The following is a 26361-nucleotide window of genomic DNA, read 5'->3' on the forward strand; positions in this document are numbered from 1 at the left end:
AGCTGAAACATGCATTATCACAAGTTGTTTGACTGGTACTCAAGCGGTCTCTTTGATTTTTTTCGTATTTCATACACGGATTAGGCGCTTCGTTATACAAGACGCAGGGGTCGAACTCGAGGAAAAAAGTCGCGCCTTATGACCCGGAAAGTACGGTAGCCTTGTTCACCAGCCGCCATTCGGCCATCAACTCGCTTCTCTGCACGTGCAGCCCGCCGTGACCGCCTCAGGTCACGCTCCATTCACCCACTGGCACAGGCACCCGCCTGACGATCTTTTGTTGTTGCCACCTTCACGCCTAACCTACACACGCGACCAGCTTCTGTCTCTGCCACCCGCTACGCTTGACCCGTCTGTTGCTGATGACATCAGAGGTGCTGGTATTGGTTACCACCTCCCCCACATTCGCACTCATCGAGCAGGCCGTCGTAAGCAAAGAGGGATCTCCGTGGTGTGTGGGTCTGTCAGAGGTTTGTCAGACTGTGGAGAAAGGTCAGGTGTCAACTTTGATAACCTCATTCGTGTGCCTATCGTCGCTTGTTTTGACACTGTGCCATCAGCTGATCTATGCGTAACGTCATTCAACGCCCAGTCTGTAGGCCGCAAAGAAAAGCGGTCTGCTATCAATGAGTACATTCTCAGTAACGATGTTGACATTATGTGTGTTAGGGAAACGTGGCTCCGCGAAGCTGGAGACGAGGCCAAGTGTTGTGACCTCGCTCCCCCTGGCTACACCACCTCCTCCTTCCCTCGGTCGACTGCTACACGCGGGGGCGGTATTGCCTTCGTAGTTTCGGACAAACTGAGACCTCACATTAAACTCACATCTGACTTTCCGTTTAGTCATTCAACCTTTGAACTTGCACAGCTGACTCTCTCCTTCCAGCAAAGAGTCGTTAACATTCTCACTGTGTACAGACCCCCACCAAGCAAGAAGAACAAGTTTACGGATGCTAAGTTTCTGGAACAGTTACCGGACTTTCTTGAATATGCAAATAACCTACCAGGCTCGCTGCTTATTGTTGGTGACTTTAATTATCACTTTGACACTCAATCACACTTTTACACATCCAAAGTGCTTGACGTTCTCAATATGTTTGATCTGTGTCAGTCTGTTTCAGAGCCCACCCATGTACGTGGTCACATTGTTGATTGGGTTGTTTTCAGGGAAGAAGATGGTCTGGTTAAGTCGACGTCTGTTGAACCGTCCCTTTCGTCCGATCACTATTGTGTCACGTGCACTCTTGACTTCGCAAAAAACCCCTCCCCTAGAGTGTACAGGGAAGTTCGTAGACTGGCGTCTATGGACGTCGAGGCCTTTAAGGCTGACTTTCTTGCCGACTTGCCCTCACTGCCGTCCGCCGAACAGCTCTTTCGTGTTTTGCGTGCCATTCTGGACACACACGCCCCTTCTACCCGTCGTTTGGTCTCTAATCGTCCCCCCTCCCCGTGGTATAGCGGTGTGGGACCTGAACTACAAGACGCCAAGCGGGAGAGGAGGAGGGCGGAGCGTCAGTGGCGCGCCACAGGTCTAACCGTGCACCGGCAAGTATTTCAGGCGGCCAGAAACCGGGTCATCGCCATCGTCGACCATGCCAAGTCTGCATTCTTCTCATCCAAAATACTCGCATGCACCTCAGTCAAACAGCTGTTTAGTGTCACCAATGACATCTTAGGCAAGGTGACTTGTTCCCCTCTTCCCACTATGTTCTCTGTACATGAGCTTCCCCAGAAGTTCGCTGACTTTTTCACTGCGAAGATCACGCTTATTCGCGAGAAGCTTGATTCTGCTGTTGTCCCGCCTTAACCGGTTGCCGATAGGATGTATTGTGGTCCAGCTCTGCAGCGTTTTGAGCCTGTCACCAGCTAGTCTGTAAAAAAGGTGTGTTTAGGCGCTAGTCCGAAAACGTGCGAGCTTGACCCCATTCCGTCCTCTCTGCTGTGTGATTGTATTGATGACCTTCTTCCATATCTCACTCACGTCATCAACGACTCTCTGACTTCCGGCTCATTCCCAGATGAATTCAAACCTGCAATAGTTAGGCCCCTCATCAAAAAACCTTCACTTGACAAGAATTCCTTGAAAAACTTTAGGCCCGTTTCGAACTTGTCATTCCTTTCAAAAATCACTGAAAAAATTGTCCTTTCACAACTTCTCACTCACCTAGAGCAAAACCACCTTCTCAACACCCATCAGTCTGCATACAGGAAAAACCATAGTACTGAGACAGCACTTCTGAAGATTGTAAACGACATCCTTCTTGGCTTTGACGAAAATCAGGTCTCCATTCTAACACTACTGGACTTGTCTAGCGCATTTGATACGATAGACCACGAAATTCTGCTCCACAGGCTTCAGCACTCCTTTGGTGTTCATGATCTGGCCCTTTCCTGGGTTCGTTCGTACCTTACTAACCGGACGCAGACCGTTTGTGTCAACGGCATCAAATCTCAACCTTCAGCTCTCCAGTACGGTGTCCCGCAAGGGTCCGTGCTTGGCCCCATACTTTTCGTTCTATATGCCTCCCCTGTGTCCGATGTTATCAGTCGCCATGCGTTGTTGCACGAGAGTTTTGCTGATGATACACAGCTTCATCAGTCTGCCCCTCTTGCTGAAGTTGACGATCTGGTATCTCGGACACAGGATTGCATTGCGGACCTCAGTGATTGGATGTCTTTAAACAAACTCCAGTTAAATAGTGACAAAACCGAAGTTATGCTGGCCTGTCCCAAGAAATTTCTCAATCACCCTTCTCTTCCTGCCTCTCTCACTGTCAACGAACTACCTATCTCTTTCTCTCCGTCTGTCCGCAGCCTTGGCGTCACTCTCGATCCAACTCTCTCTTTCCAAAAACACATCTCTAACATCTGCAAGTCCGCCTATCTAGAGCTGCGCAAGATTAGTTCAGTCCGTCACTACCTCACCACTGATGCAACCAAAACGTTAGTGTGTTCTTTAGTCCTCTCAAAGATAGATTATTGCAATTCTCTTCTGGCCGGTCTCCCTAAGTACCTTTTAGATAGACTTCAAAGGATCCAAAATAACGCTGCCCGCCTGGTCTTCAAATCTTCCAAGTATGAACACGCCACACCCCTTCTTCACTCTCTACACTGGCTGCCTATCACTAAAAGGATCGAATACAAACTCTCCTCTCTTTCTTTTGCCGTCGTTTCTGGTTCTGCCCCAGAATACTTGTCAGAACTCCTCAATCTCTACACCCCCTCTCGTCAGCTTCGCTCCGCCGCCGACACTCGACTCTTCCGACTCCCCACAGTGCAAACAAAGACATGTGGCGAGAGGTCCTTCGCCTATCAAGCCCCTGTGACCTGGAATAGATTACCTCTGCCTCTCAGACACACAGATTCTCTCACTACATTCAAGACAAATCTCAAAACACACCTCTTTCAGCGCAAGTGATTTCCCCTCCAGCATCTCCCCACCCACCCCATCCCGACCCACCTCACCCCCTACCTAGTGCCTAAAATAACGTGTATATATATTTTCTGCGCTTTGTGTCAGCACTGCTTGTGTGTGTGTAAATAGTATTGTTGACACGTTTTTATATAGAAGCCTATTGTGGTTCTTGTGCTTAGGCTGTGTATTGGATTGTCATTGTATGCCTGCATTATTAGTTGTCAGTAATTATTACATGTGCTGATTGTTCTCTTTGCCTGCGCGCGTATAGTATGTTGGTTATGTTTGGTCATAGTATGTTTGTTTATGTTTGGTAGTTATCTTTGCCTGTGCGTGTATTGTATGTTTGGTCGTTTTCTTTGCCTGTGCATGTATAGTTTGTTGGTTATGTTTGGTCGGTTTCTTTGCCTGTGCGTGTATAGTATGCTTGGTCGATGTATGTATTGTAAAGCGCTAAGAGTAGACATTTTTCTAGAATAGCGCTATAAAAGTTTGCATTATTATTATTATTATATATATATATGTTAAAAAAAAGTCAAGAAAAAAAAAGACGAAGAAATAGTTAACAAGAAAAGACAAACAATAAAACTAACTAACAAACAAACAGACCTGAGGTAATTATCGAATCCACAGTGAAGAACAGTTTTGGTGAACGACAAGAACAAAAGCCAATGAAGTAACGTACACATTAAAACAAACAACAAAGTTGCAAGGAATGTCCGTTTAGCGCATTAACATAAGACATGCCACGAAATCAAAGAGAGAGAGAGAGAGAGAGAGAGAGAGAGAGAGAGAGAGAGAGAGAGAGAGAGAGAGAGAGAGAGAGAGAGAGAGAGAGAGAGAGAGAGAGAGATTCAGATTCAGATTCAAAACTTTAATACAAAGGGATAAAGGTTTTAGGCAATGCCTAATCTTCCAACCTGTCCCTTTTAGACATACATGACATTATACATTACAATTATATATTTATATAACATGTATTGAACAGCCAAACGAATAACTAATTAACTAAGAATTTGTAATCAGGTTAAAACTAACAAAACACTAGTTATAATAACGTGGTTCATTGATTAATAAAATGATGATTAAGATGTTATGCAGTAACAGTTATGATTTTAAAGTGTAGGGAGAGAATTATTTTTGACAAAGATATTTTCGAACATTTTTGTTAAAAGATGAAAGGTTTGACATGTTTTACAGTACATTGGAAGTATATTCCACACAAGCGATCCCCAGTAGGATAAACTAGATTTATACAAATCAATGCGTGGGAGCGGTAGCGTATAATTCAAAAGCCTCGCTCTACCAGGAGGACGCTCAAACAGGTCTTGGATGTATGAAGGTGTTTCATGGTTGTACATTTTGAACATGAAAACACTAGCATTTAAAAAGAACTGCTGATGTAGCGGAAGAATGTTCAGTTGAGTGTATTTTTCTTGAGTAGTCATATTGGGATCTCGGTTTAATAACTTTACACCTCTCTTGTGAAGTGTGTTAATTTTCTTTATATGAACATCACTGGCATTGCACCAGACAGTAGATGCATAGCAAATGTGAGAGAGACAGTGTGCGTGGAAAAACATTTTGAGGGCATCCACAGAAACAACGCACCAGAGCTTGTTAAGTAACTTAAGAAAAGGTTCCTAGAAACTCGTTTATAAACTGTATCAATGTGAGAGTGCCGGTTAAGTTCATCATCAATTACAACTCCAAGCACACGGATTTGATGGACTTGAGCAATGCTGACTGTACCATGCATTTTCTTCAACATATTTAAGGAGATGGGTGTGTATATGCTTTTCCAGGGGTTTAGACAGTATAGAGAGAATAGATATCGGTCTGTAGTTGTCAAGGCTATCGGTGTCTTTTGACTTTGGTATTGGAATAACTTTAGCCGTTTTAAACACTGATGGGGAGACATTCTTCCTGATAGAGAGATTGTATACATGGGTTAAACTGTTTACAATATAAGGAAGTGACATTTTTACAATTTGTGAATTAAGATTGTTTGTGTCCATTGTTTTTTTGTTATTTAGTTTAGAAATTAGTGCACCAACTTCAACGACTGTGATTACAGGTATATCAAACGAGTCAGATGGCAAAAGTTTCTCATTACAAAATTGACTGAGTACTTCAGGCACCTTATAGCCAATCTGATCAGAACTGGCTGAGGAATCAAGAACATTGTCGGTCATAGATAGAAAGTAACTATTACAATCATCAGCAGTTATATTAGGATTAATACATGATGGGGCTTTGCGTGATTTACTAGTCAGTTCATTCATTGCACGCCAAATTTGACATATGTCATTTTTATCGATTATAAGATTTTGAAAATATTTCTTTTTTGCAAGTTTCACCAATTCAGAAATTTTGTTTCGCATTTTTTTGTAAAGTTCAAACTTTTTTTTAGAAAATCTCGAACTAACATAGCATCTTTAATTTCACCTGTCATCCAGTTCGGTACAGTCGAAAATTTAACTCTTTTCCTGCGGATTGGAGCATGTCTGTCAACAACAGATAATAATGTTCTGACAAATAACAATGCAGCTTCTTCAGGATCAACACAATTTGACACCAATTGGAAATTTGCCAAACTTAAGTCAAGTAAAAACGCAGACTTGTCAAATTTTTTAAAACATCTATACGTGATATAGGTATGACCTTTTGACATTACCTTTGGTCGTTTACACGACCAAGTGCACGTGATCGGTTTGTGGTCACTCATGCAAATATTAGATGTTGAAGCATTTAGAACCATGCTATCATTGTTCGTGTATATATGATCCAGAAGAGTTGAAGACATGCTAGTTACTCTTGTGGGCTCTTTTATAAGTTGAGTAATACCTAGCGATTCAGTTTTGTCAAGCCATTGAGACTGGTTTACTAACATGTTAATATTAAAGTCTCCCAATAATAGCATATTACAATTGCACACGTTGACTTTGTCCATCATATCTATAAAGTCATCAAACCATTCATCCGTGCAGGCGGGATTTCTGTATAAGAATCCAACTAGAATAGAAGATGAATTGTTTGGCCTTACTTCTAGCCAAATACACTCTACACTCTGTGGTTCAAGGTCATGCCGGCGTTTCACAACATGAAAACAATCGTTGTGCACATAAACACCGATTCCCGTGTGATTTGGATGAGCAGCATCACGTCTTATAAAAGAATAATTTTGAATCTCAACAGAATCATCATTATGCTTTAGGTTTGACAGTCTTGTCTCTGTTAACCCAAGTAGATGAAGCGATGGTGACGTATTGAGAAGTAAACTGACATCATGCAGTTTGTTCCCCAAGTGATAGACGTTCACGTGTCCAATGTTTAATCCACTTTTGGAACGCATATTTATACAGAATGAACACAATTAACTTACAAGGTTATTTGAAAAGAGGCAGCTGTCTCAGACTCAGGACTTCGGTTAAAACGAAACCGTTTATATCCTAACACAATAACTGATATTGCAAAAAGCGACACAGATGCACACCGCTGGGTTTAAATGGAAGATAGTGCTCTAGATAGTAGATCAAACATTAACTTTTTGTCGAGGGCACTCAGAGCCTCTGATCTCATGCTCTGTTGATGCAGAGACATATGTTCAGGTCTATACAATTCTGGCAGCTGTTGACGTGGCATATTAGGGAAATGGAAGAGAGGAGGTTTTTGTTCCTGTGAGTGCCATCTGATCCAGGTTTCTTGCACTGATCCGAGGGTGGGGCTCAGCAAATACATGTACACCCGGTTGTTGGCTGACTCCCGGAGCAGTTGACAATGCCATTAAAGGTTGAGGAACTTGACCTGGAGGTTGTTGGTATTGTGGCGGGCCTGAAGTTTTGGGTCCGTAGTGACGTCCAACAAATGATGCAGTCGCTTGCCTTTGAGGACGTGGTTGGGTCTTATCACACCATGATGATATATCATCGTTTCCTCGTTTTTCTGATCGTCCAACATCATTATGATATTGTCTTGATGTTGTTGAATGTTTGTTTTCAGGGATGTTGCCAGAGAAACTACGCTTGATGTTGATAGCTAAGGCACTTGTCCCTCTGTTGTTGGGGTGTAGAGCATCCCTCATCCATCTTGTTTTGATGTCCCCTCGTATGGTGAAAAAGCTGACGTCATTGTTGACAAGATCAATGTGCTGTTGATGACAGAGCTGCATTAAGTTGTCGTTTGATTCATTTATACATGCTGTGATATGTTCATGTTGATCTCGGTGGGGCAATATTGAAGACATGATTAATCTTGCTTTTGGAAAACAGCGCCGAGTGTGTGCAATGATCGAGCGCCATGCTCCTTTTCCAAGGACGCCACCACGCTTGCAGTCGTTGATCCCTACATGCAGGACAACTGTGGTGACGTTGGGATGTATTGCTGTTCCTTTTAGGAGCCCAATAAGTTGTTCTCTGTCAAGGCCAGAAAGAGACAATACTTGTGATTTTTCATTGTCAATGTGCATCTTTGCCTGATGGAGGCCTGACACAACTGAGTCACCAATGATGAGGGTGGAAGTGTCAGACTCTATTGATGACAGCTCAGGCCACTCACCGTCAGATTGATGTTCATCACATGTAGACATCGAAATCACAGCCGTACTTTCGTTTGACAGGTTAGTAGAGCAACTAGGGGACTGGAGATGTTCCGATGAGACGGGAGAGGGGGTTGGAGGCTGCTCGTTTGAAGCAGTCACAGAAGACTTGACTTTGGTATTTTTGGTAGCAGAAAGCTGAGGGTTTTTTAAGTCAAGAATTTTATTATGCAATGCTTGATTCTTTTTATTCATTGATTCTAGTTCCTGTTTTATTCTCATGTTTTCTCCCTTTAATTCTTCTATTTCTGCACTGTAGTATTGCCTTTCGGCTTTTGCTTTTCTGTCTGATCTCGTTTGTGAGTCAAGCAAATCACTTTGGAGCTGAAGCACCAGATCATAAAGCTCTTCGTTCGAAGGCACGAAGATGCTGGTTTCAGAAACAAGAGGAGTTTTACTTGTATTGGTTTCTTTGTTGCTGTCGTCAATGATCTCATTACAATTAGAAGCAGATTCATTGTTAATAGCTGTTACTTCTGGCATATTGTATGTGTTTACATTGCAACTACCAGAAGTGTCTTCAACAGAAGTGTCGTTGATGTTGGTGTCAGTGAGAGCATTTTGGTAAGATATGATTTCTTCCTCGTTGTTTTGGTTGAGGATTTTATCCAGTAGGTTGTATGAGTTGCACGAATTTTCTTCTTTATCAGAAACTGGAGGTGAGATGAGGCTTGTCATTTTCCAGACTTTTGTCAGATCATTGTCTGTAGCAGTTTTTGAGGTGTCAGCAAGTACATGTACAATTGTCTGTAATTTTTCAAAATCCTCTGCAATCCATTGACGGCATTTTTTCCCTTGAAACAAAATGTTCTGGTTGTCATAAATATGCATAACCAAGAGTTTAGAGCCATCATGATCCAGTCTAATTGTAGACTGTGCTACACTTTCCACAGACTCCTGATTTAAAGATATCTTATCATCATTATCACACCGGTGACACTGTGACGGTTCCCCTACGCTTTGTGTTCGGTGCCCTGACCCTTTGTGTTCGGTTCCCACTCGGTTCCCACACGCCAAAATTCGCGGACAAGATCGAGGTACTGTCACCCAAAACATCCATTTATGGTAGTATTACGCAATGTTGCTCTCTGAGAATGGTCTTGTTAGATCTGTGAGTGTTTACACTACATGCCTAGGTGCTGTTGGATTGAAGGTTTTTGATATTTTAGCCGTTATTAGGTAGAATGCCTTCCACTTTACTGCAAAACTGCATAATTCGTAGCATCGGCAAGAAATATCCTACCAAAAAATGCCTGCTTGGAACTGTCGTTGGTCCAGCAAAAAGTTCAACATGTCTATAGCAGACAGCCCAAGTTTCAAGATTGTAGGGCCATCCAAACAGCCGTAATAATAAAAACAACAAAAGTAGTCAGTGAAATTGGCTGTGTTCGGTCCCCCCACACTTTTGTGACGTAGGCGTGACGGTTCCCATAATTCATTGTGTCGGTCCCCACTTTCTGTGTCGGACCCCACTTTCGACCTAATTTCTCTGTGACGGACCCCACAACCAGCCTATTTTGTGTCGGTCCCCACACCTTCTTGGATTTATGACTTGCCGGTTACTTGTATCATTGTATTCATTGAATCTAATTGTCTCGGAGTTATTTTTCAGCAAAAACCGGCAAGGCAGCACCTTTTGTGATACCAAGTAAGTCAGATGACATCAGTATGTGTGTGTGTGTGTGTGTGTGTGTGTGTGTGTGTGTGTGTGTGTGTGTGTGAGAGAGAGAGAGAGAGAGAGAGAGAGAGAGAGAGAGAGAGAGAGAGAGAGAGAGAGAGAGAGAGAGAGAGAGAGAGAGAGATTGACACCTTTCCAGATCACTCCGGTTATGCGACACTACCGCGAGCGTCACTACCGCGTGTCACACTACCGCGAGTACGACACTACCGCGTGTAACACTACCGCGTGTCACACTACCGCGAGTACGACACTACCGCGAGTATAACACTGCCGCGTGTCACACTACCGCGCGTACCACAACCGCGAGTACCATAACCGTAGAGAGAACGCATGCAAACTTACTTCTTGTGAGTTTGTGTTCTAACTTTGATTGGAAGCAACCCATTCTATATGTATTCTGATAGTGTGTTCTGATCGTTTTGAGTTCTTGGTTAGCATGACAAACATTGAATTAGTGTTCAGAGAACAGACCAGGCCTTTTTGTTTTATATTTCAAGGAAACATTTCAACCTTTGCCTTCAGCCATGGAAGTCATAAAATGACACGCGGTAATGTTATACTCGCGGTAGTGTGACACGCGGTAGTGTTATACTCGCGGTAGTGTCGTACTCGCGGTAAGTTCTGTTTCCGTACCCGCGACAGCGGCAGCGACAAAAGAAAACGCGCGCAAACGCGTGACGTGTTTCCGTACTTGCGTTTTAAACATGCGGTAAAATCTGTAAACTCCCGCGTTGCCGCGCGACAACGCGAAAAAATCGCTCCAGGACCCTTTCAAAAAAATCGCGTCGCTTGCCGCTTGTCGCGCCGCTAACGCGTCGCGCGTGTGGAAACACTCCTGGTCATTTTCTATGTGCTTGATTTTCGTCGCGCCGCTGGAAAAACGCTGTCGCGGGTACGGAAACACAACTTTAGTGTGAGACGCGGTAGTGGTACTCGCGGTAGTGACGCTCGCGGTAGTGACCAGCACCCGATCACTCCACATAAACGCTGGTTCTGGTTGCATTGTGCCGCTGACATACAGCTAATAGGATTTTTTTAATCCTTTTGTGGTATTGCTGATGATGCTGAACATGTATTTTACTAGTTTACCAATATGTATCTTTGACCCTGATAGCCTACGAAAACGGAGCAATCATGGCCCAACATTGGCCCAATGCTGAATTTATTGGCGCGGTGTTGAGCCTTAGTCGGGCCGTTGTCGTAGGCTGTCAGGGTTTATGTAGCCTTGTTCCATTGTATTCTGACTGTCATAAAGTAATTAATTTTAAGAGAAAGCAGTCATGAACACAAGGAGCTGGGAAAAGTTGCCTCTTACAACAAGCGTGGATAAAGACACATACTTGACATAGGCAAGTACTCTTTTTTTTTTTCAGTCACCACTAGAAGTCCCTGGGCAGCAATTTGCTCTGAAAACTGAATCTCACATACGACAGGTGGATCTTTTATTTTAAAAATGTGCCAAATTGCTGCAAGTCAAAGTATCACAACAATGGCCAATGCTTCTATTCAAATATTTTTTTAATAATCTTACATTGGTTATAAACAAAGGAAAATCTTCTTGGGTTTCAGAGGTTCAAATGGATTATCGATGCTACAACTGTGGAGAAGAATTTGTGAACTTTAATGATATTATATCTCATAACGTTGACAAACACTCGTCACTAAGGTTGAAGATTCGAGTTTTGACTCTAAGTGCAACAACTGGGAAGAATTCCTATGTGACACAAGACTCCGAGACAATTAGATTCAATGAATACAATGATACAAGTAACCGGCAAGTCATAAATCCAAGAAGGTGTGGGGACCGACACAAAATAGGCTGGTTGTGGGGTCCGTCACAGAGAAATTAGGTCGAAAGTGGGGTCCGACACAGAAAGTGGGGACCGACACAATGAATTATGGGAACCGTCACGCCTACGTCACAAAAGTGTGGGGGGACCGAACACAGCCAATTTCACTGACTACTTTTGTTGTTTTTATTATTACGGCTGTTTGGATGGCCCTACAATCTTGAAACTTGGGCTGTCTGCTACAGACATGTTGAACTTTTTGCTGGACCAACGACAGTTCCAAGCAGGCATTTTTTGGTAGGATATTTCTTGCCGATGCTACGAATTATGCAGTTTTGCAGTAAAGTGGAAGGCATTCTACCTAATAACGGCAAAAATGTCAAAAACCTTCAATCCAACAGCACCTAGGCATGTAGTGTAAACACTCACAGATCTAACAAGACCATTCTCAGAGAGCAACATTGCGTAATACTACCATAAATGGATGTTTTGGGTGACAGTACCTCGATCTTGTCCGCGAATTTTGGCGTGTGGGAACCGAGTGGGAACCGAACACAAAGGGTCAGGGCACCGAACACAAAGCGTAGGGGAACCGTCACAGTGTCACCGGTGTGATTATAAGACAAGGACAATGGTATCATATGCCCATTTTCTCGGTGATAATCTTTCCAGGATGTTGAGAAGCCTTTTGAAGGTAGATCCGTGACATACCTGTATCAGAACAGCTTTCCAGAAAGGATAGTAGAATTTATCACAGCGAAAAGTTATTTGATCTGGATCTTTCTTATTTTCAATAATTTCAAGGCAATGTGCCGTTTTTGATCGTGTCAAAATTGACATTGTTCTTCCCACCCATTGGTGTATGTTTGTCTAGTAACTAAGCATAATCAACATTGTCATTGTTTCATTTGGTGCAGATCTATTGATGTGAGTTACGTTGTAGTTGTTGATGTTGCATTTGTTCATAGTTTTTGTTGTTGATGATGATGTTGTCACTTTTGTCAAGATTTAATGGTGTACAAAGAAGTAGACTGGATTATTTTTTAACATCTGAACAATTGGGATTAATTGTTAATGGTGTTGATATTATGCCCAGTTATAATTCGGATCATTCACCTGTGTCTTTATGTTTTAATACTGACATTGTAAAAAGACACCGACCACTATGGAAGTTTAATAACTCACTATTAAAAGATATAACATTTGTTGGACTAGTTAAACAAGTAATATTAGATTTGAAAATACAATATGCTGTACCTGTTTATGACAGAAATAATATACATTTGATTGAGGATGAAGATTTGGTGTTGATGATTAATGATCAATTATTTTTTGAAATGATTTTGCTGGAGATAAGAGGTAAATGTATCTCCTACGCCTCACATAAAAAAAGAGAAAGTGATAGGAAAGAAAGAGAAATCCTTGCTGAGATTGTATGTTTGGAGAATCAGGTGAATGAAAGTAATGTACAATTGTTAGAACAGAAGAAGCGAGATTTGGGTGAAGTGCGGCAGAAGCGAGTCGATGGTATTATTGTGAGATCACGTGCCAGGTGGATTTGTGATGGTGAGAAGAATACCAATTATTTTTGTAACCTGGAAAAAAGGAATTATGTGCAGAAAGCAATGTGTTTTGTACAGACTGAGAACGGGGTTATACATGATAGTGACCTTATATGTAATGAGGTCAAGTGTTTTTATGAAGAATTGTATTCCACAAGAGACACAAATTTGGTAAATGAAACGATTGATGAAAACTTAGAACACCCAGCACTTTCCAATGAAGAAAGAGATTGTTTGGAAGGGAAAATTACCATGCAAGAAATGATGGCAGTTATTAAACGGTTAAATAACGACAAAAGCCCTGGTTCAGATGGGTATACAGCTGAGTTTTTTAAGTTCTTTTTTAAAGATCTCTGTTCTTTTCTCTTGAGATCCCTGAATTGTAGCTTTGAAAAGGGAGAGATGTCTATCACCCAGAGACAGGGTGTTATTACCTGTATACCAAAGGATGGAAAGGATAAAAGCTTTTTGAAAAATTGGCGACCCATTACACTGTTGAATGTAGTTTATAAGATTGCTTCATCCTGTATTGCTGAACGGTTAAAGTCTGTGTTACCAAACTTGATCCATGAAGATCAGACAGGCTTTATTAAAGGAAGGTACATTGGCCAAAACATAAGGTTATTATATGATACTTTATTTTATGTGAATAAGCATAACATACGTGGCCTCTTAATGTGCATTGACTTTGAAAAAGCTTTCGACAGCGTTTCTTGGTCCTTCATTGATAAATGTTTGTGCAAATTCAACTTCGGTGATGACATTAAAAGATGGATTTTCACTTTTTATAATAATATTAGATCATGTGTTTCTGTGAATGGTAAATATTCCAGTTGGTTTGATGTACAAAGAGGTACCAGACAAGGAGATCCATTGTCACCTTATTTATATCTAATATGTGCCGAATTTCTGTCCATTATGATCCGCCAGAGTACAGAGATAAAAGGTATAAAGGTGGCAGATGATGAAATATTAATATCCCAGTTTGCAGATGACACCGCCCTGTTTCTGGATGGTTCAAAACAATCATTTTGTGCATGTATGAACGTTTTAAAGCAATTTGCCTCTATATCCGGTCTGAAAATGAACTATGAGAAAACTATGGCAGTCTGGATAGGCTCACATACAAATTGCAATATTAAATTTATGCCGGAACTTATGGTCAGTTGGAACCCTGTAACATTTAAAGTTCTTGGCATTGTTTTTTCAGTCAACTTAGATGACATTATACCCCTTAATTATGAACATAAATTGGTAGAAATTGAGAATTTGTTCAGGTCCTGGTCCAGAAGAAATTTAACACCCTTTGGAAAAATAACAGTTATTAAGAGTTTGGCGCTGTCTAAGTTAACTCATCTGTTTATGAGTTTACCAGACCCTGATGATAAGTTTTTGTTTGATTTGAATAGGTTATTTTTTTCATTTCTATGGAATGGTAAGAAAGATAGAATAAAGAGAACAACAACATATCAGTCGTTTGAAGAGGGTGGGCTTAAAATGGTGGATTTGAAATGCTTTTTGTCAGCTCTGAAGATATCATGGTTACAGCGAGTCCTTTGTAGTGAAGGAAAAGTAACTAAACTTCTGAAAGCTCTGTGTCCACTTGTACATAACATTCACAAGAGAGGAGGTGAGTTTGGAAACATATTGATGCAAAGAGTTCAGAATCCTTTCTGGAGAGATGTTTTCAAACATTACAAACATTTTGCATGCAAATGTGTCCCCATCTCCTTGAGTGATTTTGCTTCAGAGCGTCTGTATTATAATGTACATATTTGCATAGATAAAAAGGTTATTTTTAACAGGAATTGGATGGAAAATGGCATTATTACAGTCGGTCACTTGATGAGAGCTGATGGGTTTTTGTCATATAACGATTTTAAATTGAAACATCCAAATTTACAACTGAATTTTGTTTTTTTCGAGGGCGTTATGCGCTCAGTTAAGAATTTTCATAAAAGACTAAAGTTAGATGCAGTTTTAAACAATGTTTTTCATATTGGTGATGATGTTGTATGGAAACAAATAGCTAAAGGTGGAGTAAAACATATATATACCCATCTTGTGAAAAATGATGGCAATCTACAGTGCATGGAAAAATGGGCTAATTTATTGAATTTTGATGTAAATGTTGGAAAGGTATTTCTGACAATAAGGCGAACTACACAAGACACATACCTAAGGTGGTTCCAATATAGAATACTATATAGAATTTTTCCCACTCAACGCCTGTTATTTTTGATGAAAATTTCCGACACATCACTATGTAGCTTTTGTACACAGGAAGAGGAAACCTTAATACATTTGTTTTGGGAGTGCACAAGAGTTAAGCTTTTTTGGTCTGATTTCACAGAATGGTTATGTCAAAATTTCACACATTGCAGTAATTTGAATTTGTCAAAAGAGCTTGTCATTTTAGGGTATTTAGACAACTTTCATACGGATGCTGTTTTTGATTTGTTTATTCTCCTTGCCAAACAAAGTATATTTGGAGCCAAATTAAATAAGACAGTCCCAACACTAAATGTTTTTGTGAAAATTGTTAAAGAAAGGTTTTTGATCGAAAAGTATAATGCTAGTGTAAATAATTATTATGGTAAATTTGAAAAAGAGTGGTGTTTATATAGACACTTTTTTCATTGATGCTATAGGATAATTGTATTGATTGATTTGTATGAACATTTTTGAATGTGATATACCCCCTGACCCATTTACTCATAACAGGTTATACAGTACTTTTATGCCGATAATTAAACCCCATGTATACTTGGAGGCTAAATTGTGACCACCGTCCCCACCTACCCCCCTCCCCTCCCCCAACCTCAGTTACCCCCCCCCCCCCACAACCTCAGTCCCCCCCCCCCCCCCTTCCATATCCCCTGTTTTTTCAACAACCCACCCTACTGTCTATGTCTGTGTCTTGTCTAGGTATGTACGTGTGTATACGCTTTGTTGATAAACTCGGTGTATGATGTATGTTATGCTGTGTTTATGTGTATATAAAGGAAATAAAATGTATAAAAAAAAAATATAAAAAAATTGACATTGTTCTTCCCACCCATTGGTGTATGTTTGTCTAGTAACTAAGCTTATTCCCCCCTCTGCTTCTTTACCTCTGTAAACTTGTAGAGCTAGTTATTTTTCGATAATGACCCAGCAACCAAACAAATAACGAGCCAGCAACAGCCTGAATCCTCGATAGTGCAATGGGTTGAGAAGCTGTTCTGTTTCGGTACTACTTTTGCGACTGAAAAGTTCCGAACGCTCTATACGTACGAAGTATACATCTCTGGAGCAAACAATACAAACATACCGCATTTAAATTAACAACTACAGGCCTGAACACATGAATCTCCATATAAAATCCATGAGTTCGGTTGTTTTCTGAATCTAGATCTGCCGTGCACAAACCGTTCATCACAAGCAAATTCCCAAGGCAAGTAACTCATACTCTGGCGACAAGAGTAGTTCCCCTTCTTTTAACGCAGTTTCTTCGACAACACTGACTGCAATCCGACGGTCAGTTTTCAACAATATTTCATTTTATAAACAGATCACACGCAACCAAATGCACACATCTCATCAATTTAAACAACATAAAGCGGTTTCATACACTATTTTCCCCAGAAAACTGAACTTCATACAGTAATTAACGTTGGAACACGGGTGCAAAAGTTCGTCTGCTAGTCCCATGTGACGAAAGAACATTCACTAAGCGATACTAAAACATAAACAGAACACACAATATCTGCCTTTACCGCCACAGCAGAATAACAGCATATCTGTGTACTTGATTTTAGTCCAAAACAGGGAAACTGAAAAGAAGTGTTAACAGAATGGAATGATTTGCACGGAACTATACAACCGCGCATTAATCGATCGCCTGCGCAGGTTGACTGGTTGAGTGATTCGGATTCGATCAAACTTTCGCACAAAAACTCCTGTTTTTTTGGAATAACTGAAGAAAGGAGGAATAAAGAGGTTACACACCTCGTCTCAGTGATTATTAAAAATAATGGTCTCAGTTCGCGGTCATGAAAAAGCTCGCTGAAGCTCGCATTTTTCATGATCCGCTAACTTCGACCATTATTTTTAATAATCACTGAGACTCGGCATGTAACCTCTACATAATCAACATTGTCATTGTTTCATTTGGTGTAGATCTATTGATGTGAGTTACGTTGTAGTTGTTGATGTTGCATTTGTTCATAGTTTTTGTTGTTGATGATGATGTTGTCACTTTTGTTGTTGTTAAACATTGTGTTGTTAAACAAAGATCAAAACTTTCCGTCAACACCAAAACACACTATAATTCAATGATCCAGAAAAAATTAGCACAATGTGTTACATAATGTATTTCTGGAATGTCGCCTCAACTTATGACGTATATAAAAAGACTCGGTTATGTCTATGTGTACACCAAGACAATGACAATGACGTAAAAGTCATGTTATTGAATGCACGGTACGTGTCATTGTCTGACTTTACGTCTTTCCCTTTTCTATATAGAGTCAAAACAACACAATTATCAGCTTTTCCTCAATTCAATAGTTAGTAACTTTCACGATTTCAACACAAGAATAAACACAAGAAACGATGTGCCTACATTGAGATGAAGCATATAGCTATGGAATCCAAGTGTTAATCTTTTTCCATCGCAGAACTCCCCAGTCACCACAGAATTGTTAGAAAAAGTAGAAGATCAAGGTTTTAGAAGAAAAACACTATCCACTGATGAATAACATTGAATTCCTCCTTGAATCTATCTCAAACACGAGCCTTATAACGTATGAGAAGCATATGAATGTTAACAATAGCCATATCATGGAAATACGCACAATAGAAGAAAAAAATCACAGAGGCATTTTATGGAGGATCACACATGGCCGCCATCTTTTCGCCATCTTTCGGATTGCAGTCAGTGTTGTCGAAGAAACTGCGTTAAAGAGAGGGGCAGAGAGAGAGAGAGAGGGGCAGAGAGAGAGAGGGGCAGAGAGAGAGAGAGAGGGGCAGAGAGAGAGAGAGGCAGAGAGAGAGAGAGAGGGGCAGAGAGAGAGAGAGGCAGAGAGAGAGAGGGGCAGAGAGAGAGAGAGGGGCAGAGAGAGAGAGGGGCAGAGAGAGAGAGGGGCAGAGAGAGAGGCAGAGAGAGAGAGGGGCAGAGAGAGAGAGAGAGAGAGAGAGAGACTCACCTCGTTCAGAGAGAGGGGCAGAGAGAGAGAGGGGCAGAGAGAGAGAGAGAGAGAGAGAGAGAGAGAGAGAGAGAGAGAGAGAGAGAGAGAGAGAGAGAGAGAGAGAGACTCACCTCGTTCAGCGTGTGGTACAAGAAGGTACAAGAAGGTTCAGGAAGGAATTCAGGAAAACCCGGACAGCACCTCAACGGCAACCAGCTGCTCTGACAAACTACTCGGCGCCACGTCCTTCGTGTTTAAATGACACGGCTAGCTGTCCACATATAACAATAAGTAACAGGACAAAGATGCCTTGTTGACAGCCAGGGCCCGTATGCAAGACTGCCTGTCGTACGCCAAGCGCCCCGAAGTTTGATAGCTCTTGGTCCGACAATTTTTGTCGTGCTGCCGAATTCACAGGCATCGGACAGCCTCCCCGATAGCTAGCGGGGGGATTCCCTTGTTTACGGTCGCTCTGCGCGTGCGCCTGACGCAGCAGCTGAGCCCTGTCAAGGCTCCGCTTGCTGTGGCTGGCTGACCGTGGCTGGCTCACATCAAATCGGCACCACGCAAACATCTTGATATGCACGAGAGGCGTGAAACCGCAACGCGAGTATCACTTGCGAGACAAGAGGCTAGGCACCCATTCTGTTCGCAAACTGAGTGTTGTCAGTTATCACATCCGTCAACAGTCAACTGCAAAATATCATGCATCCAGAATATGAATTTGTGCATGTATCCCGTTCCCCAAAATCGCCATCTTAGAATGTTTTTTCTTTTTCGGTAACGCTGCAAACTGATGGCCGCCATCTTCAAATCAAAGTTATCGTACCGACAACAGTGCTTATCGGTAGGGATAGGCACCTCTAACTTTATCGTAGGACAGTGCCTACGATAGGCACTATCGGTTGTTGATGAATTCCACGATAGGGGGGGTTATCGAAAGGTTTCTGCTTCTCGTACTGACAAAACCCCTGTCGGAGCCTTCCTGAATATGGGCCCAGATGGACTGTATGGTGGTTTTATCCCCCTTCCTCAATCCCAATAACGAGGAATGGTGACTATGGAAACAAACACACCGAGGAGGTTTAAATACGCAACAGAAAGCATACAGTCTGCACCAAAAGAAATTCCACACATATTGGCTTGAACGTGTTTCTTTTCATAATTGGGGTCCTGATTTGGCCTATTATGGTCCGCTGGACCCGAAAAGCAACAGCTAACTAACTAATTTTTCATAATTGCTGATGTAGTAGAATGAAATGATAAAAAAAAAACACTCGAGAAAGATTGCCACGTTAACGGAGTGTCACGAAAATGAAAAATTAGTACCCATTTTAAGCCACAAAAAGCTTTCTTTCTTTCTTTATTTGGTGTTTAACGTCGTTTTCAACCGTTCAAGGTTATATCGCGACGGGGAAAGGGGGGGGGGGGGGGGATGGGATAGAGCCACTTGTTAATTGTTTCTTGTTCACAAAAGCACTAATCAAAAAATTGCTCCAGGGCCTTGCAACGTAGTACAATATATGACCTTACTGGGAGAATGCAAGTTTCCAGTACAAAGGACTTAACATTTCTTCACAAAAAGCTTGTAAACAGCGTTATGAAACTTTACAAAGACAGGTTAATGAGGTGCATAAAACAAGCATCTCAGACCCTACTCAGAGTGCTCTAAAGTTGTCACAACATATATATATATACGGTGTATACGTCAAGCTAAAATGTATGATGGCAAAAGTAGGCTATGTTTCCTTTCTAATTCAGGAGGGCACCTCGACCGTCCTGGGAGAACGACGTACACCATGTAACCTACATCATTTTCAACTGATACTCTGGTCGAGGTTCTTTTCCCAAAAGTAATGAAAACCAAGGAACTTAGTCGATAAATATCGACAGGGGGCCGACAAATGGTTTAAATGGGAAATGTGTGTATATGGGTGTGGGTTTGAAACAAACAAACAAACCAACCCATGTGAACCCCGGGCCGCAGGCCTTCGATGTAGTGATTGAAAAAAAAGGATGTTCTCAAATGGTTCAATTCTCATTTGGTCTGATTCTCAAATGGTACCGGTATACTCGCCCCCCCCCTGGCCGCAGGCCTAGGAGTAAAATTTTATAGACACTGACCTTCTTCCCAGGGGTCATTGACCCAGTTTTAGCTATGAGAGGTGGTTCGCCCAGAGGCTGTAGAGTATACTGGGGCGGTCTCTTTGATGTCTTGAGAGGAAACTTGGCCAGGGTAGTACATGCACCAGAACTGGTGGACACCAAGGACAAACATGAAATCGAAGCAGTTTGCTTTCAGAGGGAACGGTCGTCAGCAACTCAAACTTCTCTGTTTTCTTTTTTTTTTAAATCTGACTTTCTTTGTGGCCCCCTGACTCCGCCCCCCTCCCTCTATAAGGACCCCCCTCCACAAGGACCGATTTTTGTCAACATTTTAAAGGTCGCTAGAGAGGGGTTCCACTGTATGACCTAACCGCTACTGGCAGACGGCCTCAATCTTCACGCGCAAAGACGAGATTAATAGGTGCTCGGTTTTGGTATTTTGAATTACATTACATTAAACCTTTGTTGGGTTTCATGGTCATGGCAACAGCCATAATAATATTACATGATGTATAATATCATATTTCAGCATATGTGAATTACATGTCATCATACTAAACTGTCATACATTTTTATTCCTACATTATTCTGATTGATCACAACCAAACCTACTATCATTGGACACATCCAAATGCAAGCGCCTGTTCTTGACAATTTAGATCAGTGCAATTTCCTGGGTCGGGCTTTGCCACAGACACTCACGGTTTGGCCTGTAGGTAAAATGTACAATGTATTTTCTGATTTGTGCACAAAAGCTTTTTTTCTTTTTTCTTTTTTTTAACATAACAATGTTTAATGTCACTGTATGTTTAAAAGACCATGGTCATATTTGTAAAAAAAATGTTAAATTAGAAAATAAATAACATTTTGGTTCATGATTTTTCCTACACCTGTGCTAAAGATAAGAAATAAAAATGTCGGGTATATAAGTCACTCAAATACAGCTAGGTATGAATGGCTCGGTTTGAGTTTGTTGCAGTTGACCCTGCACAAAGCGACATATCATGTTTTTGTTGAACAATTTTGACGTCACCCCTCCCATAGGGTGACGTATTTCACAACTTCCTGTGTTACACAAACTCTGTGATGACCAATTTTGACGTCACCCCTCCCATAGGGTGACGGATTTCACAACTTTCTACAGATGAACAATTTTGACGTCACCCCTCCCATAGGGTGACGGATGTCACAACTTCCTGTGTACACAAACTGATGACGTATTTCACAACAAAATGGCGCTGCCCATGGTCAACCTCGAAACTATCCGTATAGAATGGGGGCGTCCTCGCCCCCATAATAATTGCAAAAGTGTGAGCGATGTTGTCTGAACAGTTTTGTAAAATGCATACCGGAATGTGTCAATCTGAAGGCCAAAATATAATTCGCTTCGAAGAGTCGTGGTGGTCGCGAGTGTTTATTTTTTAAACAACAAATTAACTCGCCTTCAGCAAGCACGCTGGTAACAGCTAGAGGATGGGCAGCCTCGCTCTCGAAAATGTTTGGTTCACGTAAAAACACATGCCGAGTCTAAACCAAGGAATTGAAATGCGTTTTGTTTTCAAAACCGAAACAGACACAAAAAAAGACAAGAAAAGTTACATTTTTTTAACAAGTGGACACACAAGAAAATGAAACAAGTCGCGTAAGGCGAAAATACAACATTTAGTCAAGCTGTCGAACTCACAGAATGAAACTGAACGCAATGCAATTTTTCAGCAAGACCGTATACTCGTAGCATCGTCAGTCCACTGCTCATGGCAAAGGCAGTGAAAGTTGACAAGAAGAGCGGGGTAGTAGTTGCGCTGAGAAGGATAGCACGCTTTTCTGTACCTCGATCTCTTCGTTTTTACATTTAGTCAAGTTTTGACTAAATGTTTTAACGTAGAGGGGGGAATCGAGACGAGGGTTGTGGTGTATGTGTATGTGTGTGTGTGTGTGTAGAGCGATTCAGACCAAACTACTGGACCGATCTTTATGAAATTTGACATGAGAGTTCCTGGGAATGATATCCCCGGATGTTTTTTTCTTTTTTTCGATAAATACCTTTGATGACGTCATATCCGGCTTTTTGTAAAAGTTGAGGCGGCACTGTCACACCCTCATTTTTCAATCAAATTGACTGAAATTTTGGCCCAGCAATCTTCGACGAAGGCCGGACTTCGGTATTGCATTTCAGCTTGGTGGCTTAAAAATTAATTAATGACTTTGGTTATTAAAAATCTGAAAATTGTAAAAAAATATTTTTTTAAAACGATCCAAAGTTACGTTTATCTTATTCTTCATCATTTTCTGATTCCAAAAACATATAAATATGTTATATTCGGATTAAAAACAAGCTCTGAAAATTAAAAATATAAAAATTATTATTAAAATAAAATTTCCGAAATCGATTTAAAAACAATTTCATCTTATTTCTTGTGGGTTCCTGATTCCAAAAACATATAGATGTGATATGTTTGGATTAAAAATACGCTCAGAAAGTTAAAAAGAATAGAGATAAAGAAAAGCGTGCTATCTTTCTCAGCGCAACTACTACCGGGCTCTTCTTGTCAATTTCACTGCCTGTGCATCGAGCGGTGGACTGACGATGCTACGAGTATACGCTCTTGCTGTAAAAATGCAGTGAGTTCAGTTTCATTCTGTTAGTTCGACAACTTGACTAAATGTTGTAATTTCGCCTTACGCGACTTGTTAACTTTCTGAGCGTGTTTTTAATCCAAACATATCATATCTATATGTTTTTGGAATCAGGAACCAACAAGGAATAAGATGAAAGTGTTTTTAAATTGATTTCAAAAATTTAATTTTGATCATAATTTGTATATTTTTAATTTTCAGAGCTTGTTTTTAATCCAAATATAACATATTTATATGTTTTTGGAATCAGAAAATGATGAGGAATAAGATGAACGTCAATTTGGATCGTTTTATAAAATTTTTTTTTTTACAATTTTCAGATTTTTAATGACCAAAGTCATTAATTAATGTTTAAGCCACCAAGCTGAAATGCAATACCGAAGTCCGGCCTTCGTCGAAGATTGCTTGGCCAAAATTTCAATCAATTTGATTGAAAAATGAGGGTGTGACAGTGCCGCCTCAACTTTTACAAAAAGCCGGATATGACGTCATCAAAGGTATTTATCGAAAAAAAGAAAAAACATCCGGGGATATCATTCCCAGGAACTCTCATGTCAAATTTCATAAAGATCGGTCAAGTAGTTTGGTCTGAATCGCTCTACACACACACACGCACAGACAGACAGACACACACACACACACACTCATACACCACGACCCTCGTCTCGATTCCCCATCTATGTTAAAACATTTAGTCAAAACTTGACTAAATGTAAAAAATGGTCTTGGGATATCATCTGGAAGAATTTGTATGTAAAACTTGACTGAATGTAAAACAAAGGAGAGGCTACTCAGTTCGCTGAAAACCCTTTATCTCACTCCCTACGAATCACTGCTATCGCAGTGGTCCCATGCACACCACTTCCCCACGAACCACTGCGATAGCAGTGTTTGACCTTTGGATTTTTTTAGCTCAATGACGTCAATTTTTGTACGAAAATAGAGAGGCTGGCTCTCAAGTTTAACCAATCGTCTGCAAATTACCAAGCTAGTTTCACTTCTGTCTGCTGTAGAACGATGACGCGAGGTTTGATTTCGTACTCGCTGGCTTTGTGCAAATTTGCATAACAACAATGGCGTCTACCAGTACGACACGTGCTGAAACACTGCCACGTGCTGAAACACTGCTATCGCAGTGGTTCGTGGGGAAGTGGTGTGCATGCGCAGTGGTTCGTAGTGAGTGAGTAAACCACGCGAATTTGAAGTGATGGCCCTGCGTTCAGCGTAATTTTGATGCCAGAAAAAGGGTTATTTATACCCCCCACCTAAATCAGCTATTTTCTAAGTAAAACACTTGAAACTTTGCACTGAAGGGCATCAACAGTAAACCCTGAAAGTTTCAAATATCTGTGTTGAGTACTTCTTTAGTAATGATTTTTTTACCAACTAATACAAATGGCCAGTATACAGTGGAAAGCATAGGAAAAATCGCACAGTAGGGAGTGAGTTAATGCTGTGTAAAATTTCTGCCAATTCTGTACCTTGAGATTTTCTTTCCTTTTTAATGTCAGATTGTCTTTTCTAGTTTTCGGTGTTCTAAACTTAAAGTTACTGGACCGGTCAACTGCAGGTGCACGGAGCCCCTAGGGCTTTCAGTCATGCCTCAGGCAGCTAACCGTTTGAAAAAATACCAAGTTTCATTGACTTTGTACGAAAGCTGCCAAAACAAGCTCTTTTCATGCCTGTTTAGGATAACAGAGATAGTCATTTCTTTGCAAAAGAGCACAGAATATTTAGGAGCCATGAATAACAATAATTGACCTATTTGGACCAGATACATCACGGATTAACTGTTTTAGATTCTTCAATGGCAGAACAAAAAATTCAAAACCAATTAACTTTTAAATCAAGGAGACAACATTTTGCATAGAAAACTGATCTACTTAGCAGTATAAAACAGCATCAAAAGGAAGTCATGGGGTGGAAATTATTTTCCTTTGCACGTTTTCATCAACTGTGTAGAATAATATCTCCATATAACTCTTCAGAATGCTAGTTGATGCGAGCACAAAGACAAAGAGTACATTCACAATCTAATAAGACATGATAAAAAGGGATTTCAAAGTGTTCATCACTTTTGTTTGGTTTAAACAGTAGTTTAATAAATCATCTTTTGGTACAATACAAATACATTCATAAATCTGAATTTTCACAATAATCATGCAGTCCACATGGACATGCATACTTGTGTGGCTAACTGGGAAAGTCTCCTTGTATACATGTCAGCATTTTCTTCTGGTTGTCGGTGTCTTTTAAATAGAAATGATCTCCAGGCAGTCTGTGGAGTGTGAAGGAACCTTCCGTCAGTTCCTTCCATTCTGAACACAGAAAACATTAAAAGTGAATCATATGAGATGGTCAACGACATTGCAGTCCAACTCTTACCTTAAATTTTGAAAAGCAAAAACAATCAATCAATGTACCAACCAACTAATCAATCAACTTCTTGTTTCAAAGACCTGGAGTCACTTCTCTTTGTACCACAAGGAGAGGCCAAAAATCCTCTCTAGTTCATTTTCAAGAAAAAATATAAACTTAACTTTTTCTGCATTCATGAGAGACAGAGATTGACCTTTAATGCATAGTATAAAGGTTTTGGGCTCAAGCTTAATGTTACAACCTGTTCTTACTACATATAAAACACAAATGCAAGTACACTTTAATCATACATGTATATCAGAGTCATTCTCAGAATCATGGCCCAAAAGGCATGACATGGACCTAGAAAAATACATGGACCTTGAAAAATAAAGTTCAAAGAAGAATGTTGATAACTGAATATGAAAAAAACAAGGGTGTGGTGAAACTGTAAATGACAAACAAAATTAAAAGAACATTTTCAGTTTTCCTTGTATGGGAATACATGTACAGTCGAACCCACTTAAAACGAACACGCTAGTTACGAATTTTGACTTATAACGTATTAGTTTTAAGTTCCCAACTGAATACCTCTTTCTTCATGCTTAAAAAAAATGCTTAAAACGAATTCTTTGTAACGAATTTATGCTTATAACGAGCACTTTTTGGATTCCCAAGCATGCATAATGTCTGTAATTTACTCACGCTTATGACGAAATCTTTAAACTCGTCCCGAGATCGACATATCATGGGAATTTGAGAAGTTTGAATAAATTTGTCAAAGTCTTCCCTTGCGTCAACTTCTTGAACCATTGCTCAACCGATCACTGAATAAAGTTAAACTGATTACACTGTACTCACAAAACAATTTCAAATTTAGAATCAAAGTGATTGATAGCTCAGACACTGAACATGAATGACTGACTGACGTTTATTTCCTTCGCGAATACCAAAAACGAAACATCAATGTTTTGAACGGACGCCATTGCCAAAAAATATAGATGCCAGAGTGGTTTCCCTTGGACAAGGGAAACCACACTCTCA

The 26361-nt window shown here is 40.7% G+C and overlaps 2 protein-coding genes across 5 annotated transcripts in view; both read right to left on the reverse strand.

The window, feature by feature from the left end:
- Positions 1-18710, reverse strand: part of LOC138982360 (S-acyl fatty acid synthase thioesterase, medium chain-like) — a 104320-nt gene extending 85610 nt beyond the window's left edge. For 2 of the 3 annotated variants that reach the window (XR_011460855.1, XM_070355613.1), the window contains exon 1: positions 18348-18710. The gene's annotated coding sequence lies outside the window, so the exon portion shown is untranslated. The remainder of the gene's footprint in view (positions 1-18347) is intronic. The other variant, XM_070355612.1, reaches the window with a different exon arrangement.
- Positions 18711-25034: 6324 nt separating this feature from the next.
- LOC138982361 (S-acyl fatty acid synthase thioesterase, medium chain-like) overlaps positions 25035-26361 on the reverse strand; it is a 36955-nt gene continuing 35628 nt past the window's right edge. For both annotated transcript variants that reach the window (XM_070355615.1, XM_070355614.1), the window contains exon 8: positions 25035-25277. In XM_070355615.1, coding sequence (XP_070211716.1) covers positions 25153-25277 — 125 coding nt within the window. In that variant the 3' untranslated portion in view covers positions 25035-25152. The remainder of the gene's footprint in view (positions 25278-26361) is intronic.

Source organism: Littorina saxatilis, linkage group LG12 (assembly GCF_037325665.1).
Source record: "Littorina saxatilis isolate snail1 linkage group LG12, US_GU_Lsax_2.0, whole genome shotgun sequence".
In the NCBI taxonomy this organism is placed as follows: domain Eukaryota; kingdom Metazoa; phylum Mollusca; class Gastropoda; order Littorinimorpha; family Littorinidae; genus Littorina; species Littorina saxatilis.